At 47.1% G+C, this 12136-nt stretch overlaps 1 protein-coding gene and 1 non-coding gene across 3 annotated transcripts in view; one reads left to right on the forward strand and one right to left on the reverse strand.

The window, feature by feature from the left end:
* The window catches only part of LOC137302366 (CD209 antigen-like protein C), a 47072-nt gene extending 40288 nt beyond the window's left edge, over positions 1 to 6784 (forward strand). Inside the window, exon 7 of one of the 2 annotated variants that reach the window (XM_067972000.1) lies at positions 5972 to 6057. In XM_067972000.1, coding sequence (XP_067828101.1) covers positions 5972 to 5989 — 18 coding nt within the window. In that variant the 3' untranslated portion in view covers positions 5990 to 6057. Of the gene's footprint in view, positions 1 to 5971 lie in introns of both variants that reach the window. The other variant, XM_067971999.1, reaches the window with a different exon arrangement.
* Positions 6785 to 10331: 3547 nt separating this feature from the next.
* On the reverse strand, positions 10332 to 10403 carry trnad-guc (transfer RNA aspartic acid (anticodon GUC)). Its single transcript has one exon. It is a non-coding gene; the product is annotated as a tRNA-Asp (tRNA).
* Positions 10404 to 12136: the final 1733 nt, after the last annotated feature.

The raw sequence follows: 12136 nt of genomic DNA on the forward strand, positions 1-12136 counted from the left end.
CACCGTACCCCCGCGGCCCGCGCTCCACCGTACCCCCGCGGCCCGCGCACTACCGTACCCCCGCGGCCCGCGCTCTCCCGTGCCCCCGCGGCCCGCGCTCCACCGTACCCCCGCGGCCCGCGCTCTCCCGTGCCCCCGCGGCCCGCGCTCCACCGTACCCCCGCGGCCCGCGCTCTCCCGTGCCCCCGCGGCCCGCACTCCACCGTACCCCCGCGGCCCGCGCACTACCGTACCCCCGCGGCCCGCGCTCCACCGTACCCCCGCGGCCCGCGGTCCACCGTACCCCCGCGGCCCGCGCTCTCCCGTACCCCCGCGGCCCGCGCACTACCGTACCCCCGCGGCCCGCGCTCTCCCGTACCCCCGCGGCCCGCGCTCTCCCGTACCCCCGCGGCCCGCGCTCCACCGTACCCCCGCGGCCCGCGCACTACCGTACCCCCGCGGCCCGCGCACTACCGTACCCCCGCGGCCCGCGCTCCACCGTACCCCCACGGCCCGCGCTCCACCGTACCCCCGCGGCCCGCGCTCCACCGTACCCCCACGGCCCACGCTCCACCGTACCCCCACGGCCCGCGCTCTGCCGCGCCCCCGCGGCCCGCGCTCCACCGTACCCCCGCGGCCCGCGCTCTCCCGTGCCCCCGCGGCCCGCGCTCTACCATATTCTATAACCACTGTAACTTATAAGTTGAGTAGCGTGGGAGAGCGGACCTGAGCGGGAGGCCCAGGAAACGCTCCATATTAAAGGCTGAAATCAAAACCAAAAACTAATGGAGGAGTGAGGCCACGGGACAGCGGGCAGGTGGTTGGTTGGTGAGTGTTGCCGCTTTTTTTGCTCTCTGATCTCGGGCAGTCGTTCAAACCAAGAGCTTGGAAACTATAACTCGCTGTTATTTTATTAAATTCAGAACTTAAACTAGATAAACTAACTGTTAATAGAACTAACAATATCGAGTGAATAAAGACTTTATCTAATTAACTATATAAATCAAGGTTAGAGAGAGATGGCAGGACAGGTGGTGGTTTGTCGTCACTGCAGTATATGGGAGTTGGTGGAGACCAGCAAGATCCTGAGCAACCACATCTGCAGTAAGTGTTCACAACTCGAGGAACTTCGGCTCAGAGTTGTCGAGCTGGAGTCTGAGCTGCAAACATTGCGATGCATCAGGAGGGGGAGAGTTATCTGGACACTTTGATCCAAGAGGCAGTCATACCCCTTAGTTTAGATCATAGTTTAGATTTGGTCAGTGGTCAGGGACAGGAGGATGTGACTGTGAGTCAGGCAGGTATGGGGACCCAGGGTGTAGTGAGGGAGGAGCCTCAGCCCTTGACCTTGTCCAAGAGGTGCGAGATACTTGCTACCTGTGTGAATGAGAAGAAAGACTGTGGGGAGGATGGGCAAACTGACCACGGCACCGTGGTACAGGAGGCCATTCAAGCGGGGGGAGTAAAAAGGAATGTGGTAGTGGTGGGGATTAGTATAGTCAGGGGGATGGCGACTGTTCTCTGCAGCCGCAACCGGGACCCCGAAGGCTGAGCTGTCCACCCGGTGCCAGGGTTAAGGATATCTCCTCGTGTCTGGAGAAGAACTTGGAGCATGAGGGGAGGATCCAGCTGTTGTGGTCCACGTGGGAACCAACAACATAGGTAGAACTGGGAATGAGGTTCTGCTGAGGGAGTTTGAGGAGCTCGGGTCCAAATTAATAAGCAGAAGCTCAAAGGTAATAATCTCTGGATTACTACCTGAGCCACACGCAAATTGGCAGAAGGTCGAACAATTCAGAGAGTTAAATGCGTGGCTCAAAGAGTGATGTGGGAGACAGGGGTTTCAATTCATGGGGCACTGGCACCAGTACTGGGAACAGAGGGAGCTATTCCATTGGAATGGGCTCCACTTAAACCGGGCTGGGACCAGTGTCCTGGCGAATCGAATAACTAGGGCGGTAGATAGGGCTTTAAACTAAAAAGTTGCAGGGGGGCGGGATGGTTTCAGGAAAGGGTAAATTTATAAATCTAAAGAGAAAAGTCAGGTGTTGCGATTTGCCTAAAGATAAGCAGAGTGTGTCAGGAAGAGACAGAGAGTTTTGAGGTAATAATGCGTCAGTGAATAAGGTCACATCAGAGTAAAAAGTTAAAAAGTTAAAATTAAAGACGATTCATTTGAATGCATGAAGCATTCGTAACAAGATAGACGAATTAATGGCACAAATAGAGATAAATGGGTTTGATAATGGCCATTACTGAGACGTGGTTGCAAGGTGACCCAGGTTGGGAAATAAATATTCCGGGTACTTGACTTTTGGAAAAGAGAAACAAAATGGAAAAGTTGTGGGGTGGGGTAGCCCTGATAATAAAGGATGACATTAAGATAGCAGTGAGAAAGGATCTTGGCTCGGAAAATCAGGAAGTAGAATCAGTATGGGTGGAGATAAGAAATAACAAGCTGCAGAAAATATTGGTGGGAGTTGTTTATAGGCCCCGCTACAGTAGTTATACTGTTGGACAAAATATTAATCAAGAAATGAGAGGAGCTTGTAACAAAGGTAAAGCAATAATCGGGGGGACTTTATAATCTCAATGTGGATTGGGCAAATCAAATTGGCAAAAGTAATTTGGAGGACTAGCTCATGGAATGCATTCGAGACGGTTTCCTAGAACAATACTTGGTGGAATCAACCAGGGAACAGGCTATTTTAGATCTTGTCTTGTGTAATGGGCCAGGGTTAATTAGTAATCTCATTGTAAGGGATCCTCTGCGGCAGAGTGATCATAATATGATAGAATTTCACATTTAGTTCCAGAGTGATGAACTCAAGTCTGAAACTGAAGTCTTAAACTTAAACAAAGCCAATTAAATAGGTATGAGGGGTGAGTTGGCTCAGGTTACTTGGGAAATTAGATTAAAAGATATGATGGTACATCAACAATGGCGGACATTTAAAGAAATATTTCATAATTCTCAACAAATATACATTCTATTGAGGAATAAAAACTCCATGGGAAAAGTGATCTGTCCATGGCTAACTAAAGTTAAGGATAGTAATAGATTAAAAGAAGAAGCCTATGATGTTGCGAAGAAGCGTAGTAAGCCTGAGGATTGGGAGAGTTATAGAAATCAGCAAAGGATGAGCAAAAAAATTGATAAAGAGGGAGAAAATCGAATATGAGAGTAAATTAGCAAATAATATAAAAACAATTGTAAGAGCTTCTACAAGTATATAAAAAGAAAGAGAGTAGCAAAAGTAAACGTGAGTCCCTTAGAGGGTGAGGCAGGAGAAATTATAATGGGGAATAAGGAAATGGCAGAGACGTTAAATAAATATTTTGTATCTGTCTTCACAGTAGAAGTCACAAAAAAAACCCAGAAATAGTGGGAAACCAAGGGTCTAATGAGATTGAGGAATTTAAGGTAATTAATATTAATAAAGAAAAAGTACTGGAGAAATTAATGGGACTAAAAGACATCAAATCCCCTGGACCTGATGGCCTATATTTTGTGTTCTAAAAGAGGTGGCTGCAGAGATCATGAATGCATTGGTTCTGATCTTCCAAAATTCCCTAGATTCGAGAACGGTCCTCTTGGATTGGAAGGTAGCAAATGTAACACCACTATTCAAGAAAGGAGGGAGTGAGAAAACTGGGATCTACAGGCCAGTTAGCCTGACATCAGTAGTCAGGATAATGCTGGAATCTATTATTAAGGAAGTGGTAACAGGGCACTTAGAACATCATAATATGATTAAGCAGAGTCAACATGATTTTATGAAAGGGAAATCGTGTTTGACAAATTTATTGGAGTTTTTTGAGGATGTAGCCAGCAGGGTAGATAAAGGGGAACCAGTAGATGTCGTATATTTGGATTTTCTAAAGAAATTTGATAAGGTGCCACACAAAAGATTGTTGCAAGACGAGGGCTCATGGGGTTGGGGGTAGTACATTAGCATGGATAGAGGATTAGTTAACGGACATAAAACAAAGAGTAGGAATAAACGGATCATTTTCAGGTTGGCAGGCTGTAACTAGTGCTGCATAATCACTAACATACCGTTAACTCCCATACTTCAGTACCCTAGAACCCCTACATTACCGTACTCTTATAACCACTACAAGGCCATACCCTATAACCTCTGCACTAACATATACAGGTTATAGGGTACCTACAGAACCGTACCCTATAACCCCTACACTACCATACCCTATCAACCTATATCCTCTAAACTACTGTACCATATAACCCCTAAACTACCGTACCCTATAATCCAGACACTACCATACCTTATAACCCTTAATCCTGTGTTGACCGGAAGTCACCGGTTAACGGTTTTGGCTTAGTACACAGAGGAAGAGTCAATTCTCTCTTAATTCTCAATTTGCTTTATTATCGTTATTAGATCATGTACATACCGCTTATACGTCTAGTTAGATATAGGTATGCAGTTTACAGCAGGTTATACAGTTTTATACTCAAACTAGGATTCCCTGACTAACACTCCCTGAGTATTAGGATTTAAAAGCACACCCACTAGGTTTCTCTGACAAACACTCCCTGAGTGGTCACAGAATAGAAAGGATATTATATTACCCGGAAAGGAGAGATACTGCTGGCCAGGCAATTCTCTCTCTCACTCCCGACATCGTCTCTACGTCCCTGACGTCGTCTCTACGTCCCTGACGTAGGGTCCCTACTTCCACGATGGTCAGTCTCCGGAGTCTCCCTCACAAACAAACTGCGACCAAGCCAGCAATTCTTCAGTTTTATTCCCAAGTCTGTCTTTTCGAAAGATGCTGTCTTCTCTGGTTGGCTCAAAGTTGCTGGAGTGATCGATGTCATCCCCTGATTGGCTCTGTTCCAAGGGCCGAGGTAGCATCACCTCATACTCCTTTTCTAAATAAGGACTGGTGTCTCATCACAGTTCCTTTGTCCCTGTAAGAAGCGGAACGAATTCAAACCGGTTCTGGCCAGTTCAGACCAGTGACTGAACTCCAGGTCACCCCAGTTCAAAAGTCTGTGTCTTTGTTAGCAATTCGAATTAACCTCAATAGGTTTCTGCAGCCTCTGGCCAACACCTGGGTACCCTATAACCCTTAATCCCCCGTACCCTATAACCCTTAATCACCCGTACCCTATAACCCCTACACCAAACCCGATAATCCCTACATAACCGTCCCCTATCATCACTACACTAGTGTATCCTTTAACCCCTACACTAACATCCCCTATAAACCCTGTACTTCTGTACCAATGGGAAATGCTCATTACTATTGGCCAGTAATTCCCTCTGTGGTTCTCTCCATTGGCCGACAGTAACCTCGGAGAAGATCCGCAGAAACCCCCAGATATTCGGTAATTTCTCGGACCTGCTCCCAATTCATTACCGCCCATTTTGTGCCACGGCCCATGGTGAATTCACCCCCAATGAGCTTTGACAGGCTCTGCCCGTCGGACCCAGCAGAGCAGATCCTTCCCTCTCCTGGACAGATGGCCCTCAGACGTGCGGGGCTGAATTTCCTCCGGACTCTCCCACTCTGCTGCTGTAACTTTGTCTGACGTCCATTTAGACACGTGAATGGGGTTTCCGCCGAAATCCCACCAAAGTTACGGCAGCGCAGTCGGAGAACCTCAAACATTCACCTCATTGGTTTGCAGCCGAGGCCACTGGGCAGCGATTGGGATTGGGTCAGGGGTCTGAATCCACCCTGTGCTCAGGGATGACTGAGGATAAATCCATCACCCACCACCAACCTTTCCAATCAGCTGACTCCAGACAAGCCAGCACTGGAACCCAGGGCCTTCTGTTCCTGTGCAGCACATTAGTCCCTGGAAAGGGGACTGAGCCCCTGAGACACCTATCGTGCCGAGTGATTGAGGTTATGAGGAGGTCAATTTCTATAACTGAGACAACTAAATAATCACTTCCATTTAACTAAAAGGAATATTTCCCCCGCACTTATTTGTGTGGATCGTTGGTCCCTACAGATTTTGGCGCAGAGGTGAACCGAACAACCACAAGAGCGCACACTGTGAGGGTGAGAACTGCGCCACCACCAATTACTGGGGCTGGAACGACGATTGCTGCGTCACGCGTTGGAAATGGATTTGTGAACGAAAATCAACCGCTCTTGTGCAGCGTTAGTTTTGTGGATGTCGCTGTGAGTTGAACAGAATCAGACAAAGAGACGAACAGCGGAAGTGCCCGACTCGCCTGATGATTTCTGTCCTTTTTTCATTAAAACCCGAGAATGCCAGAAATGTACAGCAGGTCAATCAGAGAGCTGAATGTTCCTGGAGAGCCCCTTCCACAATATCCTGAGTCGGGCACTTTCTCCTGCAGGCACTGACTGATCAGCTCCACATTCCCAAGACACTTGCTCTATTTCAAGATTGCACAATTTAAAAACTTTCCCTTTGGTTATTTTGGTCTCTATAAACTTTCGGGTTTATTGAACCAGATTGACCCAAATCAGAGCCCCTCTCTGTATTAGTGAGGATCGGTTGGATGCAGGCTGATTGTGAAGGATTTATGGAGAGTGTTGTCTACACAACCGTTTGGATAACTGATGTCGACTGACTCCACTTTGATGATCAACGGCTGCTCCTGAAAGTGTCTCAGACTCACTTATTTTGGAGATTTAAGTGATATTGTCACCAAACACCTTCCACATTAACACATCACTGGCAGAATTCAAATAAATCGATTTTGTTAATGTCAAGAAAATTGAGAAGTTTTTATATTCAAGAAAAATAATTTGTGTTGAGCTATCCAATAAAGTCTTGGTTACTTTCTGCAAACACCGTATAAGGATGTCCTAAATACCCGTTAATGTTCTCCTGTAAATGGTTCATCCGTCAAATTACCAGAGAATATTTAAGACAGAATCTGCTTTATTAATGTTTCTGATGGTGAATGTGTGTACTTGATGCAGCGAGTGACGCAGAGAGACAGTGGATGAGGGATTTGGAGATGCACAACTGAGGAGAGTAAGTGATATAGAGAGACACCAACAGAGGGAGAGAGTGAGTCATAACCGACAATAATGAGTGATACAGAGAGAGGCAGCAGGAGATGGAGGTAGAGAGGGATGACTGAGAATAATGAGTGACACAGAGAGACACTGCGAGAGAGGTCGGCAGAGTGATGGAGAGAGGGGTGACTGAGAATAATGAGTGACACAGAGAGGGGCCGGCAGAGAGATGGAGAGAGGGGTGACTGAGAATAATGAGTGACACAGAGAGGGGCCGGCAGAGTGATAGAGAGAGGGGTGACTGAGAATAATGAGTGAAACGGAGAAACACCAACAGTGGGAGAGAGAAAGGTGCAACTGAGTTGTAACTTGAATTACAGCCACTTTAAACCACAGATCTTTCTATTACACTTTTGCAACCTTTCAACAAGCGGGAATTAAGCTTCAGCTTCTGAGTTCCTGTCCGAACACGGCCATTGACACAGTGACCCAGAGTAAGTTCAGAGAGGAGCTGCTCAATGCGATTAAATATCCGTTTACTCTAATTGGTAAATTAGTCAAAAGAGGAAAACGGCTGCCGTGGAGCTGGAACTGACTCCCAACATCACAACTCAATTCAATCTGAAGTCACCGCCTAAATTTGCTCATCGTACGTTATGGAAATTCATTGATGATCACAGGTCCGGGTAGATGAACAGTTTTAATCCCCTGCGTAAAACTGGCGTTCTGGATCCACTATTCATTATAGAAACTGCTCAATTTCCCATTTCAATTTCGATCAGTGGGAATGAAAATCCGGCAGTTTCTAGGAGGGGCGGCGGATCCGTAACGCCAGTTTTACACCCGGACAAATTGAAAATCTAAAACCTCGCCCGAGTCTCCTTTCCATTGAAGTGAATGAAAAGGAAAGTGAGGCGGGTGTAGAACGGGCGGCCATTCCCATAGAGCCCGTTTTATACAATTGCCGAAAGTTAAAATGACCCCAAGAAAATAAATGGCAGAGTGTAAAATGGCTGCAATTGTTCTAACGCCCGTTTTGCACTAACGCCCGTTTTGCACGAACGCTTTCCTCTCTCTCCTCTGGATCTCCCCGACAACTGCCACCAACCACAATCTCCTGGAGCACTTCTCGAAGGGAAAGTTCTGAGCGTCAGTTTTCAAATAAAATAACGCCCGTCTCTTCAGCCAGCGACAGCCGGGACAGAGATTCTCAGTTTCAGCTCCCACTTGCCCCAAATCCTCCTTAAATATCATGAGAAAAGTATTGGCCTTAAGTTAATAACAATCTGAATCAAAGTTCTTATCTGCTGGGGTTTTGGTTCAGGATCCACAGCTTTTACAGCTCACTGCGGATATTTAAGGAAGCGCATCTCGGTCGGAGGTTTCTGTGTGAGAAAGATCATGAAGGGTTAATTAAGAGGCCGAAATTGAAGGTGTCTGACGGGAGCACTGGTGTCAGAGAACGTGTCCAGTCCCAGTCAGCAAACAAAAATAAACAGAGAATAAGACAGACACTCAATTAGACGGATAAACCGGGAGACAGACAGACAGTGAAGCGGGCAGGGACTCAGCCCTGAAGATAAGCAGACTGTATCCTTTGCCTTTGACCCTGATTTGTCAGTAATAATTTAAAACCGCTTCTGGTTCGGTCCCTTCCTTTAATCCTGGACAGCAGCAGCGACAAAAACTTTGTGGATTTGAGGGTTGAGCCGAATCCGAGTCAGTTCCCCGGTCCCCGGGAGAAATTCCCTAATTCCTGGGCACTTTGTATCAATCAGCAGTTCGCAGCAAAACGTGTTATTAATGTGAGTAGTGGGACTGAGAAATATTTAAACAGCCGACACCCTGTAAAACAGAGCTCCAAGTATCGGTTTAAATAAAGTCCTGAACTGACAGAGCGGAGGGCAGATGAGGATTGAATTAAATCCCAATTCACTGAATCTAAACAAGGTTTAAAGAAGTGAATCTGTCCGGAATGGGATTCCTGGGCCTGTGTGTGAGCTGCACCTGGATCGGTCCCGTTCAGTGAAGAGAGACCGGCAGGCGGCTCCCAGACACGGCTCAGGCCGGGACTGGCAGCTCTCCGCCGGCAGCTGCTGGATTAGAGAGCGGGGATCCTGAGCTGTTGTTGAGGCGGTCTGGCTGCTGCTGCTTCCGTCTCTCGCCCTCCGAGAGTCCCGGCGGCGGTCGGTACCGATCTCCCTCCTCTGGATCCGGATCCACCTCGTGCCGCAACTGACAGCGTCTGATTCCCGATCAGAAAACTGCGAGTTCGAATCAGGTCGGGATCACAGCATTTTCACAGCGGCTCAGGGTCCTGGGACTGGTTTTATATCAGTGTTTGAGGGATGGGCTGTTCAGGTTTCATGCTATAATAATGATCAGAATTAAGTTTGATGGATTAAAATGCTTTTTTTCTGTTCCTTTCTATTTACTCACTCACCAGTTTCAGACAGAAACGGGTAACAATGTTTAAGGGATGTGATGTGCAGCCTCATCTCCCATCCTTTAAGACCAAGGTCGCAGACTTGAACATTTATGGTGGACAACTGGTTCAGCCATTCATCGCCAGATCTGGCGGGAACACTGAAAGCACCATCAGGTCCTGCTCTCTGCCAAATCTGCTCACTATTCTAGGATCATCCTGGAATGTAAAGCTAACCCCCGGCTTCTCTTCACTACAAACCATCTTCTTAAACCCCTCTCCCCTCCAACAACAAGTGCGAGGAGCTCATGGATTTCTTTGTCACGAAGATTGAGACCATCCGTCCACCTGCCGCTTCCCTCCCTTCCCCCAGCCCACAAGCCAAATTTCCCCCATGGTTCCCCCTGCCTTCGCCCTGAACTCACATCTTTCTCTAGTTTCTCTCCTATCTCCCCTCTTGCCCTCTCCGAGCTCATATTGACCACGAGCCCCACCCCCTACTCCTTTGACCCGATTCACAACAAACTGCTCACCCCCACAAGCGATCCCACAAACAACGGATCAGATCAAAGCTCTGCAGTCCTGCCACACCCATTTGTGAATGATGGTGGATAATTAAACAACTAACGGGAAGAGGCTCGATGAACATCCCCATCCTCAAAGATGGTAAAGCCCAGCACGTGAGTGAAAAGTTTTAGAAACCATCTTCAGCCAGAAGTGCCGAGTGGATGATCCATCTCGGCCTCCTCCCGAAATCCCCACCATCACAGAAGCCAGTCGAACATCGAGGTGAAGAGTGACGCTGAGAGCAGATTTTAAAACCGCTGGAATATCAGTGAAATTAAATTGGGGAAAGTGGGAAACTCCGAGTCAGTTTTACACTGTATATTCCGCATCCAATATTGGAGATAAATGAGAGAAAAGCTTTTCAAGGCGGTGAAAGTTTAACCTCCCCGTCGGGGAATTGAACCCCGGTCGCCCGCGTGACAGGCGGGGATACTCACCACTATACTAACGAGGAACTGCTGCATTGAGCCTACACTCATCCCAGATGGTGTTAGACATGCTTCATGTATCAGTGCATTTCTTTTAACTATTTATTTGATGATAGTTTGTTTCATTTTCCACGGGCCACTGTTGAAAGAACCTTTGACATTTCCATCTCTTTCTTGGACAACGACAACTGACTCTGTCTTTCTTTCGTTCTTTCTTTCTCTCTTATCGTGGTGAGTTGCCCCACCTTCGTCCGGGGTTTAATTCCCCGACGGGGAGGAAGCATTTATCAGACGCCAACTTTTAATTTTATGTCTTCGCCAAGCTTCTTCCTAAAAAAAACTAGAGAAAAAAAACAGGTGATTGTCACTTTCAGAATATTATTGTACGGAGACTATTTGAGGACTGGATGCAGAGCAATTGCAATTTTTACAAACTGGTGATGAAGGTGACAGATTAGAAATTCATTCATTTCCGCCGCGCAGGTTCGAATCTGACAGACTTCAGATCCCGTCATTCATCAACCCGTTTCATCTCTGCGTTTCAAAATTCAACAAGTTTCTTGTAGAATTAATAATTCTGAAGTGAATTAAAATTCCACAGCATTGAACACCTCGAGTTTTATGCTCATTTTAATTGATCTGCAAGATTTCACGAAATCTACGACAGAAATAGAACAAAAATCAGCCAAATTATCCATATTCTGACTCTCCGTATTTCTGAGTCACCCAATGTGTATGTGTGTCTGTTTCTGTGTGTCTGTGTCTGTCTGTCTGTCTGTGTATGTGCCTCATATTTTCTATATTTTCCTGAGAAGATCTCTGTCTCTTCCTCTGTCTCACTCTCTCCCCACATCACGATCCAACATGAGATGGAAAAGTGGTCGGTAATTCTTCTTTCAACAGTGGTCCGTGGAAAGTTAAACAAACTGTCATCAAATGAACAGTTCAAACAGATTCACTGAAACCTGAAGCATCTGTGGTGAACGGACATCCCCTTCCGGCACCAGTTCCTCGTTAGTATCATGGTGAGCATCAGTGTCTATCACCCTGGAGACTGGGGTCAATTCCCCGACGGGAAGGTCTGCCTTTCGAAGCTTTACTTTCATTTATCTGCAACATCGGATGAGGAAAATACAGTGAAAAACTGACTCGGACTTTTCCACTTTCCATGATTTAATTTCACTGATATTCCAGCAATTTTAAAATCTGTTCTCTGCCTCACTCTTCACCTCGATGTCAGAACCACAATAATGAGGAAGAAATAAAACGCAGAATCGCCTTGTGAACAGACCCGGGCTAATTCACCAGCCCTAAACAGAGAGAGACAGAAAACTACTCACTATTCCAGGATCATCCTGGAATGTAAAGATACACCCAGTATCTCTTCTCGACTCCAAACCGACTTCTTGCACCCCCTGCCTCCTCCACCCTCACCACAAAAATTGCCATGAGCTCATGGACTATTTTGTCACTAAGATTGAGACCATCCGTTCAGCTGCCGCTCCAGTTGAAAACTCTCCAGTTTCTGGAGTCATACTGAGCACAAAAGAAGATGGTAGTGGTTGTTGGAGGCCAATCATCTCAGCCCCAGGACATTGCTGCAGGAGTTCCTCAAGGCAGTGTCTTTGGCCCAACCATCTTCAGCTGCTTCATCAATGACATTCCCTCCATCATAAGGTCAGAAATGGGGATGCTCGCTGACGATTGCGCAGTGTTCAGTTCCATTCGCAACCCCACAGATAAGAAGCAGTCCGTGCCC

Source organism: Heptranchias perlo, chromosome 35, assembly GCF_035084215.1.
Source record: "Heptranchias perlo isolate sHepPer1 chromosome 35, sHepPer1.hap1, whole genome shotgun sequence".
Lineage (NCBI taxonomy): Eukaryota > Metazoa > Chordata > Chondrichthyes > Hexanchiformes > Hexanchidae > Heptranchias > Heptranchias perlo.